The 21,018-nt window shown below is 33.8% G+C and overlaps 1 protein-coding gene across 1 annotated transcript; it reads left to right on the top strand.

Annotated features, from left to right (window-relative positions):
- The first annotated feature begins 242 nt into the window (after positions 1 to 242).
- LOC141539483 (SLAM family member 9-like) lies at positions 243 to 17,725 on the top strand. Its single transcript, XM_074262336.1, has 3 exons — positions 243 to 383; positions 15,192 to 15,533; positions 17,320 to 17,725. The coding sequence occupies exons 1-3, from the start codon at positions 335 to 337 to the stop codon at positions 17,421 to 17,423; spliced, it is 495 nt and encodes a 164-aa protein (XP_074118437.1). The 5' UTR covers positions 243 to 334; the 3' UTR covers positions 17,424 to 17,725.
- The last annotated feature ends 3,293 nt before the right edge of the window (positions 17,726 to 21,018 follow it).

The raw sequence follows: 21,018 nt of genomic DNA, 5'->3' as shown, positions 1-21,018 counted from the left end.
GTTCAATCAAGTCTTCTAAAGGATAAAGTAATTTTGTCATGGGGTCCTTTTAAGTCTGATTTACATGATAAAGGGTCTTTGGCCAAGAGTCTTGGCCTCTGTTCTCATTTCCATTTTAGTAGACCTAACTTACTTTTCTGCAAACCACTCCTTCAGTGCCCAGGCACTTACTTCCTCTTCATCTTAATTTTTAAAGTAATTACTAACACCTGCACTTCCCTCCCCTAATCTGGCTCCAAAGTTTAGATGGTAGAAAGAGGAAGCTTTTCTATAGGGGTGTTATTCACACACAGAGATCCAGAAAGTAGTTTGCTCAGTCCTGTTTTTAGCTAAAATGGTCCATCCCAGACTGTGGCCACTCTTCCTTCTCAGTGTCCTCCTGGGTGAGTACACACTGTTATACTATGATCTGATGCTTCAGGTGCTTCACTTTCCAGTTTCTCTCTTTCCCCTTTCACTACCCTAATCTTTCTTGGTAACTTTTGAACTGGCTACCTTCCAAGTCAGAAAAATATTGCTGTTTCTGTGTAGAATATTCTTCTGGTTCTGCTTACTTCATTTTACAGCACTTCATGTGAGTATTTTCAGGTTTTTCTGAAATCATCCTGCTTGTCATTTCTTATAGTTTAATAGAATTCCATCACAATTTTATATCACAACTTGCTCAGTCATTCCCCAATTGATAGCATTCCTTCAATTTCCAGTTCTTAGCTATTGCAAAAAAAAAAAAAAAAACAAAAACAAAAACAAAAAAAAACTGCTATAAATCCTTTGTACAAATAGGTCTTTTTTCACTTTAAAAAAATCTCTTTGGGATAATGGCCTAGTAATGGTATCACTGGATTAAAGATTAGATACAGTTTGGTTGCCTTTTGACCATAGTTCCAAATTACTCTCCAGAATGGTTAAATTAATTCATAACTTCATCAACAATGCACTAATGTTCCAGTTTTCCCACATCCCACTTATCACTTTCCTTTTCTGTCATGTAAGACAATCTGATAGGTATGAGGTGGTACCTGAGTTGTTTTAATTTGCTTTTCTCTAATCAATAGTGATTTAGAACATTTTTATATGACTATAGATAGGTTTGATTTCTTCATCTGAAAACTGCTGGTTCATATTCTTTGACCATTTATCAATTGGGGAATTACATGATTTTTTAATAAATTTGACTCAGTTCTCCATATATTTGAGAAATAAGGCCTACTTGATGTAAAATTGTTTATTTTTATGCTTTCCTTAATTGAACTGATTTTGTTTCTGAAAAAACTTTTTAATTTTATATAATAAAAATTATTCATTTTGTATTTTGTAATGTTCTTCATCTCTAGTTTAATCCTAAATTCTTTTCTTACCCATAGACCTGACAGGTAAATTATTCCATTCTCCCTTAATTTCCTTATGGTGTAACCCTTCTGTATGAATCATGTATCCATTTTGACCTTATCTTGGTATATCACGTGAAATATTAGTATTTGCCTAGTTTCTGTTAGACTATTTCCTAGTTTCCTCAGCACTTATTATCAAATGGTGAGTTTTTGTCCCCAAAGCTTAGGTCTTTGGGTTTACTAAATATTAAATTACTAAAGTAACTTACCACAATGTATTGTGTAGCTACTCTAGTCCACTGATTCATCGCTCTGTTTCTTAGCCAGTACCAGATTTTTTAGATGACTACTGCTTTATAATAGTTTGAGATGTGATATGGTTAGTCCAACTTCCTTCACATTTTTTCCTATTGATTTCCTTAATATTCTTGATCTTTTGTTTTTCCAAATGAATTTTGTTAATTTTTTTTAGCTCTATAAAATATTTTTGGTAGTCTAATTGGTACAGTTCAAAGCAGATTAATTTAGGTAGAATTGTCATTTTTATTATGTTGGCTCTACTCTCCCATAGGGTAGAATGAATTGCTCTCCCATGAGCAATTCATATTTTTCCAATTATTTAGATATCTGTCTATTTTAAGGAAATATGAAAATGTTAGTTATTAACATGTATGGGTTGTCAAAGTTCAGAATAGACTAGATCAAGGTTTTACCTGAAAAGAAAACAACAACAACAACAACAACAAAAAGCCAAAGTTTTGCATTTCCTCTGTTCAGGTTTGGATGTACCCCAGAGAGAAATTTGGCAAATTTCCACTGTGCCAAATTATTTCTGTGGACAATGAATAGAGGATGGAATTTCTTCTCTCTTCAGCTCATAATTCAGTTCCTGTTTTCTGAGATTCTTGAAAGGATGATCTGAATTTAGGAAAGATCTTTGACACATGGTATCCAGTTTATTTATTCTTCCCAAACCTCAAAAACGTAACCCAAAATAGGTGCTTCCATTTTCCTGTCACTATGTTTTTAACCCCTTACAATTTGGCTTCTGACCTTATCATGACACTGAAGTTTCTATTTGCAAAGTTAATAAAGAGATGCAGCTAGATGGTGCAGTGGATAGAGAACCAGTAGGCTTAGTCACTTAATACTTATTTAGCTAGTCACTTAAGGCAAGTCCCTTGATTCTATTGCCCCTCCAAAAGTCAAAATTAATAAATATTTTAGTTGCAAAAATCCAGTGAGTTTTTTCTCAATTCTTATTCTCCTTGAAGTTGTTGTTACTGTTGGTCACTCTTTAAAAATGAATTTTTATTGATATCTTTTGGTTTTACATTTTAAAATTTGCTTTTATATCCCTCTCCTACCCTCTTTCCAGAAAATCATCCCAAATAAAAACAAATGTTTAAAAATAAGAGAAAAGAAAAAGAGGAATAAGAGTGAAAAAAACTCCAGCAAAATGTTCAGTATAATGAAAAAAATCTGACAAGGTAATGTTGCACACTACCCTTCTCCTTGGCCAACTTTTGCAAAGAAGTAGGGATGGGAATGTTATCTTATCTTTAGAGCCATGTGCATCTTTGTAACTTTGCACCATCCATTTTCAAATGTATTGTGTTTGTTGTTCTTTCCATTTATGTTGTTTTAATATTTATATTGTTTTCTTGAGCCTTTGGAATTTAAAAAGATTATGTCTTTGATTTTATCCTTGTTTCCCTGAAAAAAAATCTCAAGGAACAATTTTAATGTACCATCCATCTTCCACTTGCTGCGTACTCTTTCTTTTGCAAGCTCTCTGTCCTCTTCAAATCAAAGTCTTAGGGAACCCTGAGATATAAGCTTACTAGGCAAGGTGGGCTGAGGCCAAAAACCTCAGAAACTCAGAATTCCTTTAATTCTCATAGTTAGATAATTCTAAGGTTTGAGGGTGTGAAGTACATATGCTGGTTATTGAAATCATCTAGGTCCATTGGTTAATTACCACATTGTGTTCCCTCTTATGTTCCCTCTCCTCTCTCCTTGTCATCTCCTCTTTTATACATACTGGTTAGATAGGTGAGACTTTTGTCTGTTAAGTAATATTGATCACATTCTGTATAGAAAGCTAGTAGACAATCCTAGAAAATGTGTGGAATATATGAAAGATAGCTGTAGTGAATGTTACTTATTTTCTAAGTTTTGAGGGCAAGAACTCATTATTTGACAAGAATTCCTTGGAAAATTAGAAATTAGTTGGGCAGAAATTAGGCATAGACCAACATCTCACACTGTATGCCAAGATAAGGTCAAAATGGGCAAATGATTTAGATGTAGAGAAAGAGAGTTCATTAGCAAATTAAAAGAGCATGGACATTTTTACCTCTCAGATCTGTGGATAAGGGAAGAGTTTATGACAAAACAAGAGATATAGAGAATTACAGAAAATAAAATAGATAATTTTGATAATGTGAAATTAAAAAGCTTTTGCACAAAGAAAACCAATGTAGCCAAAATTAGAAGAAAATCAAGAACCTGAGAAAAATTTTACAGAAAAATTTTCTCATAAAGGCCTTATTTCTCAAACATATGGGGAGCTGAGTCAAATTCATAAAAAAATTAAGAGCCAGTCCCCAAATGATAAATGGTCAAATATGAACAAGTAATTTTCAGAAGAAATCAATGAAATCCATAGTCATATGAAAAAAATGCTCTAAATCACTAATGATTAGAGAAATGGAAGTTAAAATAATTCTGAGGCACCATTTCATACCTAAGAGATAGGCTAAGATGGCAAAAAAAAGAAAATCACAAATATTGAAGGAGAGATGGAAAAATAGGGACATAAATTCATTGTGCAGAAGTTGTGACTGGTCCAACCCTTCTGGAGAACAACTTGGAACTATACTGAAAGGCTATAAAACTGCATACCCAGCAATACCACTGCTAAGTCTGTATTCCAAAGAAATTTGAAAAAAAAGGAAAAAGGAAAATGGCATATATGTTCAAAAATATTTATAGCATCTCTTTGGAAATTGAAGAGATGCTTAACAATTGGGGAATGACTAAACAATTGTGATATATGATTTTGATGGACTACTATTATGCTTTAGGAAATGATGAAGGATATGGTTTCAAAAAAACATGGAATGACCTATATGAATTGACACAAAGTGAAATTAGAACCAGGAGAATAATATTTACAAATAGCAGTATTGTAATAATGATCAACTATGAAAGACTTAGCTATTCATGATGAAAAGGGTATTTACTACCAGAGAACTGATGAACTCTTCATGCAAATTGAAGAACATATATATATATATATATATATATATATATATATATATATATATATATATATATATATATATATAGTTTGTTTGTTTGTTTGTTTGTTTTTTCCCCCAACTTGGCTAATATGGAAATATTTTTTGCATGACTCCACATATATAATTGATACATTGTTTGCTTTTGCAATTGGTGGGACAAGGGCAAGGAAAATTTGGAACTCGCTTTTTAAAAAAATGAATGTTAAAAATATTTTTGAAAAAGAGAAAATGCCAAAAATGAATATGAGCTTCTTGAAAAGAAGAACTGTTTTTGCCTTAAAAAAAGATGTTCAGCTAGGCATTGACCTGCAGTAAATACCATACATCAAGCTTAGGTCAAAATGGGTTCATGACCTAGGCATAAAGAATGAGATTATAAATAAATTAGAAGAGCATAGGATAATTTATCTTTCAGACCTGTGGAAAAGGAAGGAATTCATGACCAAAGAAGAACTAGAAGTCATTATTGATCACAAAATAGAAAAATTTGATTATATCAAATTAAAAAGTTTTTGTACAAACAAAACTAATGCAAACAAGATTAGAAGGGAAATACTAAACTGGGAAAATATTTTTATAGTCAAAGGTTCTGATAAAGGCCTTATTTCCAAAATGCATAGAGAATTGACTCTAATTTATAAGAAATCAAGCCATTCTCCAATTGATAAATGGTCAAAGGATACGAACAGACAATTCTCAGATGAAGAAATTGAAACTATTTCTATGAAAAGATTCTCCAAGTCATTATTAATCAGAGAAATGCAAATTAAGACAACTCTGAGATACCACTACACACCTGCCTGATTGGCTAGAATGACAGGGAAAGATAATGCAGAATGCTTGGGACATTGATACATTGTTGGTGGAATTGTGAATACATCCAGCCATTCTGGAGAGCAATTTGGAACTATGCTCAAAGAGTTATCAAACTGTGCATACCCTTTGATCCAGCAGCATTAATACTGGGCTTTTATCCCAAAGAGATTTTAAAGAAGGGAAAGGGACCTATATGTGCAAGAATGTTTGTGGCAGCCCTCTTTGTAGTGGCCAGAAACTGGAAACTGAGAGGATGCCCATCAATTGGAGAATGGCTGAAGAAATTGCGGTATATGAATATTATGGAATATTATTGTTCTGTAAGAAATGACCAACAGGATGATTTCAGAAAGGCCTGGAGAGACTTACATGAACTAATGCTGAGTAAAATGAGCAGGACCAGGAGATCATTATACACTTCAACAACAATACTATATGATGATCAATTCTGATGGACGAGGCCCTCTCCAACAATGAGAGGAACCAAATCAGTTCCAAGAGAGCAGTAATGAACTGAATCAGCTACACCCAGTGAAAAAACTTTGGGAGTTGACTATGAACCACTACATAGAATTCCCAATCCCTATATTTTTGTCTGCCTACATTTTTTACTTCATTCACAGGCTAATTGCACACTGTTTCAAAGTCTGATTCTTTTTGTACAGCAAAATAACTGTTTGGACATGTATACATATATTGTATTTAACTTATACTTTCACATATTTAACATGTATTTGTTGACCTGCCATCTGGGGAAAGGGGTGGAGGGAAGGAGGGGAAAAGTTGAAACAAAAGGTTTCGCAATTGTCAATGCTGGAAAATTACCCATGTATAAATTTTTTTGTAGGAAAAAAAAAAGATGTTCAGAGACCAGAAGATCATCCCCACCCCACCCCCATCTATGTCCAAAGACCTCTTGAAAGTCAGTGTGATCTAATAGAAAGATCATTGAATTTGGTAGAAGAACATCTTGATTTGAATCCTACTTTGTATCTTTGGAGAAAGTCATCTAGATCTCAATTGCCTCATGTTAGATAACCTTTAAGATCCCTTGCAGTTTAAAATCCCACAACACTAGCTTCCTGCATCCTTTCTTTTTGTCCAAATCTGACCTCTTCTTTAGTAGCTTGGTCCTCAACTTACATTTCTATCTATGCAATTTGGGACAAGTCATTTAACCTGTTTTGGTTTCAGTTCACACACACACACACACACACACACACACACACGAGATGTATATGTATGTATGTGTATATGTGTGTATGAGAGAAAGAGAGAGTAACCAAGGTTTCAAATCCATTTACATATGACACTTTTTAATTGATAGAGATTGACTCAATGCTCCAGGCATACCTTGAGGAGTACACTTGGCAAATATCTTTCAGCTTTAAGAAAGAAGAAATGAAAGTCCAGATTTTCTCCTGGAAGAGGTCCCTGAAGGGAGAGAAAGTCTCTGGAAAAAAGTTTACAAGTAGATGAGTTGGCACCTTGATCATGACCCTCTCTTCAGTCTGCTACATTACGGACTTTGGGGACTGTTCACTTGGTTGGTTGTTGTACCTAGCTTTCAGCTTATCATTGCCTGCAGTTGCCTTAACAAGTGATTACATGGGTCATCTATGGCTTGTGGTGGTACATTCCCCACCCCTGGCTTAGATAAATGAATTTATTGATTAGTCATCATATTGTTAGAAACAATATTATGAACCCCAAAAAGAGCACTCCAAAATGTACAGACTCAGGATAAGTGAAGCAGTTTAAACCTTTAATAAACTCATGTAGGAAGCAAGTGTGGAAACTCCATATGAGTTTATACACACCAATATAGAAGGATGAACAAGCTTTTATACTCTAAGGTTGGTCCTACTCCTCCCTTCAGATCCTAGTTGATCTGAACTCTTCTAAGTTACACCACTTCCTTGTACATCCTCTACATGCATTCCTTAATACGCCCCCCCCCATCCCTAATCATATTTTGCATATTATGTTAATGAATTCTGAGATCCCCCTAGAGAGGAGAAGTTAATATTCATTAGGATAACTGTGTGCACTAGCAAGAGAATTATGACCAAAGTTTGAACCCAAGAAGTTTAAATATCTGCCATATCTTGTATTCTTTGAATTATGATGAGTTACAGCTCAGGATCCACTCCAAAGTGCATCTCCAGTTGAATGTGGAACAATAAAAATACTTATCAGTTACTCCTTATTTGCTTCCTACAGAATCTTCCATCATGACATTGTGTTTGAATAATTTTTTTACTGCTGCCAAGATAGTGTAGATCACTGGTTTCCACTTCCCCCTTTCTAATTCCTTATCTATGTAGCCAGTTACAATATCTATGGAAATAGAACATTGCCTTCTCACCAACCCTCACAATATGTTGTCTTGTGTAACTGGAATTTGGTAGAAAGGGAGACAAGATTTGAATATATAGTTTTAGGTATTCCTTCCCATCAAGGGATGATGATCAAGAGTATAGCTTGAATCTAAAAATTATTTCTCCTATATTAACAATGTATAGAAAGGGCAGATAATTGTATTCCTACTCCAATATCCTTCCTCTGAATGCAACAAAATTATGTTCAAGGTCTTGTATAAGATCATCAAGGATTCTCTCTTCCAGCTATGATAAAAAAAAACATTATATCTGAGGATCCCTGGTGATACCTCTGCTTATAATTATTTTCATTTTAGCTTTAGAGGTCTTAGGCTTGGTGCCACTGTAGGGTTTGTACTCATCCTAGTACTCTTGAAGTTAATAGAGTGGTATTGAATAATGTTTTGGCTATGAGTTACCTAACTATCATAGATAGTCACAATGAGCCTAGAAAAAGTACTAAGAGATTCTAGATTCACAGCTCTCAGATTTTCCAGGAGCTCAGTTACATATTTATTTATTTGCTTGTCTACTGTCTGTTATTTATGTAAATCACTTAAATTTTAGTTTTTATAAAGAATAGAAGACATTCTTTAGTTAAATGCCTTAATTTCATGCCATATTAAACAAAATCTTTATTGATTAGAAAGGGACGTTGTAGGGTTGGCAGACAAAAAGGCTTCCAGGAGAAAAGCCTATTGCAAGGAATAGAATTTTATACACATTTTATACACAAACAGGATCATAAAACAGAGTTTGTATTTACAAAAAACTTTTCTGCTTCCTTTGGATATAGATAAGTTTGTATGTTAAAGAAGTTCCTCAGGAGGCCGTGAATCCTTTGCATTATATGTGTGTATATATATATGAAAGGGATTTCTCTTGAGAATGTAAGTTTCTGTTAATTATTTGCATACTGGGCTATCTATTTTGACCTCTTCAATTTAGGGCATGGGGGATATTGTAATATTGTTACAGATAGGTAATAAAAATTATGCACAAATTAATACAAAGTAATTTCCAAAAAAAGAGAGCCTTTATAACTTGGGAATCAGGAAATAACTATAGGAGATGGCTCCTCAACTGTGCTTTGAAATTTTTAAAGGATTCTAAGAAATGAAGGAGCAAAGAAGTATATTCTAGATATACAGGGCTACTTTATTTCTGTAGAAATATATGTTACCAAGAAAAGCTGTTTTTGTTCACTGATACTTAGTATCCATGGATAAAGAATGATCCAGAGGGGTTTATGAGAAGCAAAAATTCTGTGACACTGAAACAAATGTTTGTCCCTAAATTCTCTGATAGAGATAGAGCAGAGACACAGAGAGACAGAAGGAAAGAGAGAGAGTCTGCTGGTTCAGAAGAGCTCTAGAAGGAACCCCAAAACAATGATGGTGATTGTGGCTCTAAGGGAGTCAGAATTCTATCTCTAGATATTGCTTTGGGAAGGAAGATAGAGGATATTTCCTAGAATTCTCATTCTTTGCATTCATGAATCATCAAAAATCTGATATGTTATAGGACATTGACCCTCATTACAAGGGTCGTGCCTGTTTTTTTCTAGAAGTTATTCTATAGCTGAGCAGGGTGAATGGAGGACCCTACTGGTCATATATCAGCCCAAAGAAATCCAATGTCACCATCATACAAGATTGTAGATAACCTAAGGATCTATAATGAGTGTAATAAAAGAGAAACCAGTAATTTTAAAAATTTAACTTTATGACTAGAACAGGTCACATATTTTTTGTTTTCAGAAGCCAGGTTGAGAAGAGGGGATGATACTCAGTGGTGGTTAATGGGGAAGGAGGATATGGTTGTGGATACAAAGCTTTGGGAAAGAGTAAAAGGACCAGTCACTGACTTTAGACTTAGATATTGATTTAGTTCTGTTGCAGATGAGTTGTTTCTAAGGGACAACAACCAAAAATAAGATATGAATTGGGACTAGATTAATAATAGTTCACATAGAGATAGCTTCAAGGTTTGCAGAACTTTTTGCAAATAAAGATACATGAATTAATTTGATTCTCACAAGCTTGTAAGGTAGGGGTTATTATTTTCCTCATTTTACAGATTAAAAAAAGTAAGGCTCAAACTAGTTAAGTGACATGTCCAGTGTATGTCACTAAGTGTATGAGATAAGCTTTAAACTCAGATTTCCTATTTCCTTTGATGTTTTCATCTCCCTTCCTGAGAAGTCAGGGAGGGCATGATCACCTCTTTTTATGGTGCTTTCATCCCTTTTTTGAGCAGTTAGGGAAGGTGTTATCACTTCTTTTTTGGGGTTCTCACCTCCTTGAGAAGTCAGAGAGGTCATGACCACCTATATTCTAAAACAAAAGAAAGCAGGATATATTATCAGAATTCTGAACTTGAAACAAAGGATTCTTACAAGATACTAAGTGGAATTGATAGAGACAATAGTTACCTAATTTAGCATGGTTCAGTATGATTGATTTAATCCTACAAGGAGATGTTATGGGACAGAACTTGAAACAAGGTACTAAGTGGAATTGAGGAGACATGGTTAAATCTAGTTTAGCATTGATTTAATCCTACAACAAATAATGGTTTCCTAGTGATATAATGATTGGTGTATACTCAGTGTGGGGCATATAAGCAAGCAGCTCTCGGGACCAAAAGAACAAGCACAGTAGAAGCTCTCAGAGCCTCAGCCAGGATTCAGAGAAGAATATTACAGGAGCCCAGTAGGGACAGGTTACATATATCCTTTGGTTTTGAGTTATTGATAATCAGAGGGCTCATCTTCCCTACCTATAATGTCCCCAGGACATGAACTTTCTTGAAGCCCCCAATATGAAATGAGATCTCAGAGTGAGAGGATCTTCATTTCTTTGAAAAGTCTTTATACAACAAGATTTTTGTACAGAAAGGTTTCATAGCCATATCCTCTTACACTAAAGATGTCATGGAAATGTTGCTTTCTTATACTGTTTAAACTTGTTTCAGTTCTGTTGAACAAACATTTATTATATTTTCCCTAAATAAACCTTTATTAGCTATCACATCTAAGACATTGTTTTAGATATCTGGGATACAAAGAAAAAAATGAAAAACAGAAATTAATTTTAGGTTTCAGTTTCCTCATCTGTAATATGAGGAGTGGGAATAGATAACATCTAAACTACTTAATTAAATTTATGATTCTAAGAGAACTGGGTAGCCCTAGTGACCTCTGTTTTTGGAAAAAGAAGCAGTTGTCCTCCTAAACTCTTTCCAGAATCTGAGGGGGGAGATCTCTTAGAAATATGCCCTTTAATTTTTTTTGTGTGTGTGTTTATGGAATAAAACAAGAATTTCCATAGCATAATATAAGATGCTTGCAAAAGATATTGCGAATCTGCTATGCATGACTTGCTATTCCTTTTAGATATACAACAAAATTGTCATGTAAATTTTTTCTTCCTTTTCCCTCCACCCTAGTGAAGGCTACCATTAAGCACAAATAGGTATATATATATATATATATATATATATATATATATATATATATATATATATATATATATATATATATATATATATATATATATATATGTTTGTAAAGTGATTCTATACATACTTATATTAGTTCTTTTTCTGGATGCAGATAGCATTTTCATATGTCCTTTACAGACAAAATAACTTATTCACTCAAAATTGTTCTTAAAACAATTTTGTTTTTACTATATTTAATGTTTCCTTAATTTTGTTCAGTTTGTTTTTCAATATGTCATGCAAGTCTATCTATGTTTTTTATTATTGAGCCCATTATTTCTTATAGCACAATAGTATTTCATCACAATCATATCTTACAACTTGTTTAGCCATTCACCAATTGATGGGGATCCTCATAATTTCCATTTCTTTGATACCACAAAGAGAGATGAACATATTAGAATCTCTCAATTCTTTTCCTTTTCCTCCAATTATCTTCAGAAATAGACCAAATAGTGATATTGCTGGGTCAAAAGTTATATGTAGGTAGTTTAAAAACTCTTTGAGCTTACTGCCATTTAACAATTGGGGAATGGCTTGTATTCTTATCGACTTGACAAAGTTCTTTATATATTTTATATATGAGATCTTTATCTGATAAATTATCTATAGAAATTCACTCCCTCCCAATTTTCTTTCTTCTGATCTTGGCACATTTTTGGTACAAAACCTTTTTAATTTAATATAATTGAAATTATTTTAAACCTGACTTTGCTCTCTATCTCTTGTTTATTTATAAGTTGTTCATCTATATGTAAGTCTAATAATATTTTTGTGTTCTAATTTTCTTGTAAAATCTCTCTTTACATCTAGGCTATGTATATATTATGATTTTATCTTGGTAAATAGTACAAGATAATTGTTCTTTTCCCAGTTTCTCCCATATTGCTTTCCAGTTTTCCCAATTTTTATAAATATATATATATATGTGTGTGTGTATGCACATCTATGTATATATATGTATGTTTATATATATTTGCCAAATAGCAAATTATCCTCTTTACATTCTGTTAAATACAAAATGGTTATCTTTATTTGCTGATATAAACTGTAAATTTGCTGATGTAAATAGGTAAATTCACTGATTTACCTAATTCTTAGCCAGTACCTGATAGTTTTGATAAATACTGTTTTATGATACAATTAAAAATTTGGTACTAATAACCCCCCTTTCTTTATACTTTTTTCATTATTTTCTTTAATATTTTTGATTTTTTGTTTTTCCAAATGAATTATTATTTTTTCCCTAATTCACATTCAGAGATATAATTTCTATTTGTGAATTTCCCTCCTTATTTCTACTCACTCTTTTCCTTCTTAACCTTTCTTTTCACCCTGTCACTTTTACTTTATCTTCTCTTACTCTCTTATTCTTTATGTTTCTCCTTATAGTTGGAAAGCAAAGTTTGTTACTGTCATCACCTCAATCTTCTCCCTCCTTCCAACTAAAACACCTTTTGTGTGCTCTGGGAATTATATTTGCCCAGCAGAATAAATCATTTAGTCACTAAAGATCCAGTGCCAGTTTGTTGATAATAAGATTTCAAGCTTCTGGGGCCATCTTGTGGCTGTTACAGATATTTACTATATCTCATCTTTGCCTCCCAGGAACAGTGAACGCCTACTTAATATCATTGTCCCCTTAGTGTTGCAATCATAGAAAACAACGTTTTTATGGAACTTAGATTGACATTCTGTGGGGGGAAAGGTTTTCATGATTAAAGAATATGACTTTTTTTATCTCAGAAAACAACTTTCCCATAAATTAGGCAGGAAATATCCTAAAAGAACAAGATCAGATAAAATATAAATAATACAATGTAAAATTATATAGTACATATTATAGCATATATTATAAGATCACATAATATATTATATGTAACTATGTAATATAAAATAGTTAAAAATCCTTTTATTTTACCTCTGTACTCACCCCTTCTAAAAAGACACTCAGACACTTCCTTAATCTATGAACTTTAAGGGTTGGATGTGATTGGGTGGCCTTGAGATTTATAAGTCACAAAGCAAAAAAGATATAAATCTCCCAGATCTCAAAGAGGAAAGCCCCTTCCCCAAAGCAGAAGGATGCAGAGAGGAAATTGGTAGGAATTATAAAATCTGAAAGAAGAAAAAGACGATTAAGAGGGAATAAGGTTATGAGGGAAAAAAAAGAAAGGGAGTACAGGACAAGGGAGGGCCCAACAAATGAGGCTCTGAGTTTTATACGAGTGTGATCTGGACTCTTAAACCAATGGCACTGGTCTCAGAAAGCTCCATGGAAAATCTGGACTGGGAAAAAGAAATACTAAGTGAGGTAATAAACACCCCCAAGTTTGTCAGAATAGGAGAACTTTAGCAAGATGGAAAAAATATAGGACTTGGAATCAGGAGGCATTTGAGTCCAAATCTTTCCTCTTATCTGTAGGATCATAGGCAAGATTCTTAGCATCTTTGAGCATCAGAATCTCAAGAGTTGTGATGATCAGATAGATAAGATGTAGATTAAGCAACTTGCAGACCTTAAAGAGGCTATGTTAAATGTCAACCATTATTATTATGAGAGCTGAGTGGTGGGGCTTGCTTTCTGTTTCATCCTCCCTAGTCTCAGATCCCACACTGGCTCCTTCTTGATGACACAGTTTTGGAGGTCACCTTTTCCAATACTGATTGAACATTTACTCATACCTCTGACTCACTGGTCATGATGGGGGAGGTTGGAACATTCTTTACTTTTTGTTGCTATTTTCAGGCACCCTTTGTACCATCATTACTCTATAACTTCTCCTCCTTTGAGATTCAATTAAGTCATATTTGCTAGCCTTTCAAGATTGTTTTGCTGTTGTCTTCTGACCTCAAAGATATTTTCCTTTCTTGCTTATTCAGTTGAGTACCTAGCCCAGTCTTTCTCTCTCTTGCAATCCTTGACTTCATATTAAGAGATTTTGACATGCATACTGACACATTTCAAACACCTTAACCTCCCAATTCTTCAACAAATTTAAGTCCCATGGCCTATTCCTACACTCTTCCTCAAACTATATATATATATATATATATATATATATATATATATATAAATATAAAATATACATATATGCATGTGTATGTGTATACATATATGTAAATGTTTGTACATAAATATATGCATATCTATACACATACATACATATATATACACACACACACAAGCACGCACACACAAACATATATATATATATATATATATATATATATATATATATATATATATATATATATATATGCTCTTTATCTTGGTGTCACTCCCAAGCATTCTAAATCCATGTTCATGAATTATGAAATTATTTTACCTGATCATAATATATTGTCATTCCATTTGTACCTCTTCTTTACAACCCCAAAAGAAAAGGGGTCCTTTGTTATCACCATGATGAGAGCTTGAAACAGGTTTGAATCTAGATCCAACACTTATATATTCTGAAACTTTTGTCAACTCTACTATACCTCTCAGAGTATCCGTTTTTCATCTGCAAAATAGGAATGAAGGTAATATTTTACCCTTTTTAAAGGTTAATTGTGAGCAAGCTTTTAAAATAAAGCTCATCATGCTTTAGAAATGTGAAATGTTTTCCCCCATGAGGCAATTGGGGGTAAGTGACTTGCCCAGGGTCACACAGCTAGGAAGTGTTAAGATATCTGAGATCAGATTTGAATTCGGTCCCCCTGACATCAGAGCTGGTGCTCTATCCACTTCACCACCTAGCTGGTCCTGTGAAATGTTCTTGTACAAAGATTTATCAACAAGGGGGGCTCCCAGGACCCTAGAGATCTGGGAAAGAGATGTTTTTGTTATTTTCTTTTTATGTTTGCAGGGCCAGGAGGCTCCAAAAGGACTGCAGGACCAGGAAAGTTCATTGGCATTGTAGGGGAGTCAATTACTCTTCCTTTGAAAATCATGGCAGGAGAGAAGGTTGAAAACATCACTTGGATTTCCGAAACACTGCTTGCTATTGTGTACTCAGGACAAGGAAGAAAACCAGCCAATATCACTTTAATCAACCCTCTTTATGTGGGAAGGTTGAAAGTACCTGTCCATAGCTACTCCTTGGAGATCAGCCCCTTGAGGATGGAGGATGCAGGGTCCTACAGAGCTTTGATAACTACTCAGACCTGTTCTGTGGGGACCAACATGGAATTCCTTTTGAGCATTCATGGTGAGGTTAAGGAGCAGAGCTCCTGGCATTTAAACTACTGATCCCTGGCTATTCATTTTTTAAAGCTCCTGGCTCCTTAGCTTTCTCTTCTGGAGCTAAGATAATGGAATGTTTATCTTCACAGTGAGTGTCTTTCCCTTCACTTGGCATTGCTTATAGAGACAAACATTACAATGCTGATGGCTCCTATGTCATTATCTTGATATATGCCATTGAAAGGAGAGAAAAGCTAATATTTTTCAATATTTCACAAACCTTAAAATGTTATATTTTGTTGTTAATAATCCAATATTATTAATAATTTAATGTTATAGTATATAATAATAATTCATTAATGTTTTTATTTATCCCCTTTTAAAACCAAGAGTCTGTGATTCTGATAAGAACATTAGAGAGAGCTCAGAAATATTGGGGAAGTGATGAAGTCTGGACAGGGGCTATTATTGCTGTCAGAAGTAATCATAATATACGAATGAAAACTGATTGTGAATCCAGAACACTTGAGTTCAAGATCCTACCATTTATTAGTGGTTTGATCATAGCTAAATAACATAACTTCTCTGAAACTGTTTCCTTAGATTTAAAATGGGGATAATAATTTTTATATTATGTACTTCATAGGGCTTTTGGGAAGATCAAATGAACAATGAATGTAAACAGTGCCAAAATCCATAAAGTGATGTATCAGTGGCAGTTAATATTATCAGCATTGTAATTAATAACTTAAGGAAGACTAGATTTGTAGAATTGAAAACAGAAAATATAAAGGCATCTATGGATGGATTTCCTCCATCTGGAATCCCCAGGATTTTTAACCTTCACTGGAAATATGAAACCAATTTAAAAGGGCATCATTTATTTTTACGAAGAATATGATGTCCTCTCCTCCCTCTTAGTCTTTATCTAGGGAAGTAATTTTTCTCAAATGGAATCCTCTAGGAATAGGGCCTAACTCTGGACCTCATTTCTCATTTGTAAAATAATGCTTTTAAAAATCCTTTCCAATCCTAAGAAGAATGAGTACCTATAAAGGCTTGTGATCTGGGAGAAGTTGTTCAAAGAAGGAATTCTTCTCAAGCTTCTGCCCAGAGTTCTGAATCAGGGGCAGAAACTTTCTGAGGTGAACACAGAGATTTTTTATTTTTCTCCTTGGAAGAGTCACAATCCTTCTTACTTCAATTCTCTAAGACTGACCCTAACAAGTGCACTTTTTGCTAGCGAGGAGAATCATTTCCAGGTTGATATTTTATTCACTGATATCAAGTGAGTAACATGGAGCCTGTATTGTGCTAGATATTATAGAATACAAAAGCTTAAGACACTTTCCAGACTAAAGAGGTCTCAATTGGTTTAAATAGTGCAGGACAATTTTTTGGGGAATTTAATCTTTATTATATCATAATTATTATATCATTTGAAAATCACAACAACAATCTTGTGAGATAAATACTATTATTATTCTATTTTTATAGATGAGGAAACAGGGATTCATAGAAGCCAACAGCCTTGCCAAATATCCCAGAACTAGAAAAGGGCAGCTAGGAGGTGCTGTGAGTATATTGCTGGGCCTGGAGTCAGAAAGAGCAAAATTCAAATCAGGTTTCAGATACTTATGAGCCTGAGGAACAGAACCCTCTGTTCCATTAGTCTAAGGTCCAGACTACTTTGAAGGATGGAGTTCAGGGCTCCAGCTATGGGTGCCTCCTTGATAATATTCTCTGTAATAGTTCCCCTTTTCCTTTATTTTCCTAGTGACTTTTATTCATTTGTTCTTCTCTTCTTTCAGATTCTGCAGTTCTTGCTCATTCAGCCTCATCAGATTCTTCCTCTTTGGGAAAGGGGACTTTCCTCCTTGGATTTCTGGTGGTCTTGAGAATTGGACAGGTGTGATTCTAACACAGAAACAATCAAGAGGAGGCGTGTGAAGACAGATATCCTGTTTTGAGGCACTATGGAATAATCAGTTTCCATTTATGCTCATCAGCCGATCTGAGAATACAACTCTCCTAGTTCCTTATTTCTCTTAGAATCCCTATATCTGTAGAGATGGATTGGCTGCAGGATGTTCCTGCATCTGCTCCTGCTATCATTGAAAGTAAAATAGTAATTTTACCTGAAACTTGAATATGGGATTGAAAAATCATTGTATATTTACTTACTTGAAAAATTGTTTTGTTATTTAAGCTGGCAAACACCAATAAATGTACATTTTCATATATAAAGTACAGAAAAAGATGATTGCATTTGAGACTATGAATTTCTGCTATATAATGGTTCCCTCTCAAGAATGACGTGTGACAGGCTTGCAATTAAGTTCAGGATGATGGAGATATTATTGGTCTTTATCTAGTTTCTGCCACATGGGTTGATTTATTCAGAATAATTTCTTTTGAAGCTTGTGATCATTTGATTTACTCTTTAGAGTTGGAATGAATTTCTTTTCTTAATCTCACCATCTTCCTCTGAATATGAAGCCAGATTTTTTTTTATACCAAAGTAGCTATCAATGATCAATTTTTCCTTTTGTTTACTCCTTTTTTCACTTGATAATATTTATATTTTTTCCAATTAGATGTTAAGATAATTTTCAACATTAATTTTTGTAAGATTTTGATTTCCATTTTTTTCTCTCCCCCCTTCATCCTTTTTCCCCCAAGTTGGCAAGCAATCTGATATGTTATACATATATAATCATATTAAACCTATTTTTACATTAGTCATGTTTGAAAAAAGTGAAAAACATGAGAAAGAAAAAAAACAAAGAAAGTGAAAATGGTATTCTTTGATTTGTTTACATTCAAATTTGTAGTTATTTCTCTAACTATGGATAGCATTTTCCATCTTGGATCTCTTAGAATTGGCTTATATTATTGTATTGCTGAGAAGTGCATCAAGGTTGATCATTGTACAATGATGCTATTATTGTGTATCATTTTCTTCTGGTTCTTTCACTTCATTCCATCAGTTCATGGAAGTCATGGAAATCTGTCTGCTCATCATTTCTTATAGACCAACAGTATTCCATCACAATCATATATCATAATTTGTTCAGCTATTCCTTAATTAATGGTTATCCCCTCACTTTATACTTCTTTTGCCACCATTAAGAGAACTATTATAAATATTTTTGTACATGTGGGTCCTTTCCCCATTTTTATGATCTCTTTGGAGGACAGACTTAGTAGTGGTATTGTTAGATCAAAAGATATGCTCAGTATGGTTGTCCTTTGAGCATAGTCCTAAATTGCTTTCCATAATGGTTGGATCAGTTCACAGCACTATCAGCAATATATTAGTGTTCCATTTTCCACATCCTTTCTGAAAAAAATTATTTTATTTGAAAAAAGAAAATAGTAAGAAAAAAAAGAAAAACAGAAAATGAATATGAAAAAAATTGTCATGTGCCCATGTAACAATTTACCAGATCAAGAAAGTATATATATTAGTAGAAGAAATTATATTCATGAATATTCATTTTTTCTTTAATTCCTTATAAGTTGTTCTTTGGTTCATTGCTGTGTACTTTATTTGCTTTATTCTTTTTTCTCCTTTCATCCCTTCTACCACGTCCAAACAATCTACAGTTAAGAAAAGACATATTTAGATAAATATATACATAAACACACAAACACACATACACACACATGTCTTTCCTATCTCTGCTGACTCTGTAATTAAATTCTGCTCCACAACTTGCCTTGCTGTTACTTAACCTTCCCCTTGTCTCTCCCTTGTCTTCTGCCCTCACTCTTTGCTTCCCTACCTGGCCATCCCTACCCCCTTATTTTATAGATTTTGGAGGATCCTATGACCTTTATGGCACAGTAGATGTGTTACCTATTGAACCCATTCCTGATGTGAGTAGATTTTTAGAACGACGAACTTCCTCCCCCTTCTAATGGCTCTATGTCTATTCTTCCTCTGTACTTCATTTGTATAACATGATTACTATTTTTACCTTAACTCTGCCAATCTTTCTTTTGAGCAAACAATTATTGATGTGAATCTTAAACATATAGTATACTATTTCCTATGTAAAAAAGAGCACAATTTGTCCATCTTTAAACAGTTTGTCCATGTTGAGTTCCTTAAAACCAATCTTTAATATTCGCTTTTATATGTTAAATTTTCTATTAAATTCAGGTTTTGTTGATAGAAAGTCATGAAAATCTGCAAGTTCATTGAGGGTCCATTTTTTCTCATTCAAAATTATAGATAATTTGGTGGATATGATATTTTTGGCTACAGGTCTAGTTCTTTTGAGTGTTGGTAGATATGATTCCAAGACCCTTAATCTTTTATTGTACCTGTTGATAAGTCTTGTACAATTCTAATTGTAGCTCTAGTGTATTTGAACTTGTTTTTCCTTGTTTCTTGCAAAATGTTCCCTTTGATCTGAGAATTTTGTAATTTAGCAATAATATTCCTGTGCGTTTTCCACAAAGGATCTCTTAGAAGTAATGATAGGTGGATTTTTTCTATTTCTACTTTCCCCTCATGTTCTATCACTCTTGGACAATTTTCTTGAATTGTTTCCTGCATTACTGTGTCACAGTTCTCTTTTTGGTCACAACTTTCTGGCAGTCCAATTATTCTTATATTTTATCTTCTTAATTCGTTCTCCAGATTTGTCATTTTTTCTCATAAAATGCTTCACATTCTGCTATACTTTCTCATTCTTTATGATCTGTTTTGTTATTTCTTGGTCTCTCATTGCTTTGCTTACTTCTCCTTGCCCAATCCTAATATTCTTTCTTTATTTCTTTCTCAAAAAGGATTAAGTGACTTCCCCAGGGTCACACACCTAGGACCCTGAGGTCCAATTTGAACTCAGCTCCTCTTGACTTTAGGGCTAGAGTTCTATCCATTGAGCCACCTCGCTGCTCCCCTCTCTCCCCAATTCTAATTTTCAAAGAATTGTTTTCATCTTTGAGACTGTTCCTTCTTTTCTAGTCGAATAACTTTTTTTCATAACTTTCTTGTTTTTCTTGGATGGTTTTTATTTTTAGTTTTTCTTCAATGTCTCTCATTTGATTTTTAAATTATTTTTTGAATTCTTTAACATATCTGGACAGGGAGCCATTTTATGTTATTCTTTGGGGTAGAAGCATTTTTCATTTTTTACTAAAGTGTTCTCCTCTGAAGATGAACTCCAGTTATTCCTGTTCCCATAATATATTTCAATGATGGATTTTTTTCTTCTTGCTGACCATTTTTAAAATTTTAAATAAGAAGTATTATTGTAAGCACCTATAATCACGGGGTGGAGGAATGTTGCTTCAAGCTTTTCTTCAATAATCCACTCTTACCAGGAACTCCAAACCAAGAACCCCACTCTCCTGAAAGTGCCCACAACCAACAGCCTTCCTATCCTGTTCTGCATTCAATGGGTGCTGGTTCCTTCTCATCCAAGGCCATGTCTTAGCTGCACAGCTGGGCCTTCAATCAACTGGGGGCTCATTTAATTTTCCTGAACTGAAACCCC

This window comes from Sminthopsis crassicaudata, chromosome 4 (genome assembly GCF_048593235.1).
Source record: "Sminthopsis crassicaudata isolate SCR6 chromosome 4, ASM4859323v1, whole genome shotgun sequence".
NCBI classification, from domain to species: domain Eukaryota; kingdom Metazoa; phylum Chordata; class Mammalia; order Dasyuromorphia; family Dasyuridae; genus Sminthopsis; species Sminthopsis crassicaudata.
The sequence above is the reverse complement of the archived record's forward strand: the minus strand, read 5'-3'. Positions and strand labels throughout refer to the sequence as shown.

What these genes read in the sequence shown, in the direction of transcription:
- LOC141539483 (XM_074262336.1), top strand. Translation starts at nt 335, where the DNA reads ATGGTCCATCCCAGACTGTGGCCACTCTTCCTTCTCAGTGTCCTCCTG. An exon ending in CCTTCTCAGTGTCCTCCTGG is followed by an intron (nt 384 to 15,191) that starts GTGAGTACACAC and finishes TTATGTTTGCAG; the next exon opens with GGCCAGGAGGCTCCAAAAGG. An exon ending in ATTCCTTTTGAGCATTCATG is followed by an intron (nt 15,534 to 17,319) that starts GTGAGGTTAAGG and finishes CTCTTCTTTCAG; the next exon opens with ATTCTGCAGTTCTTGCTCAT.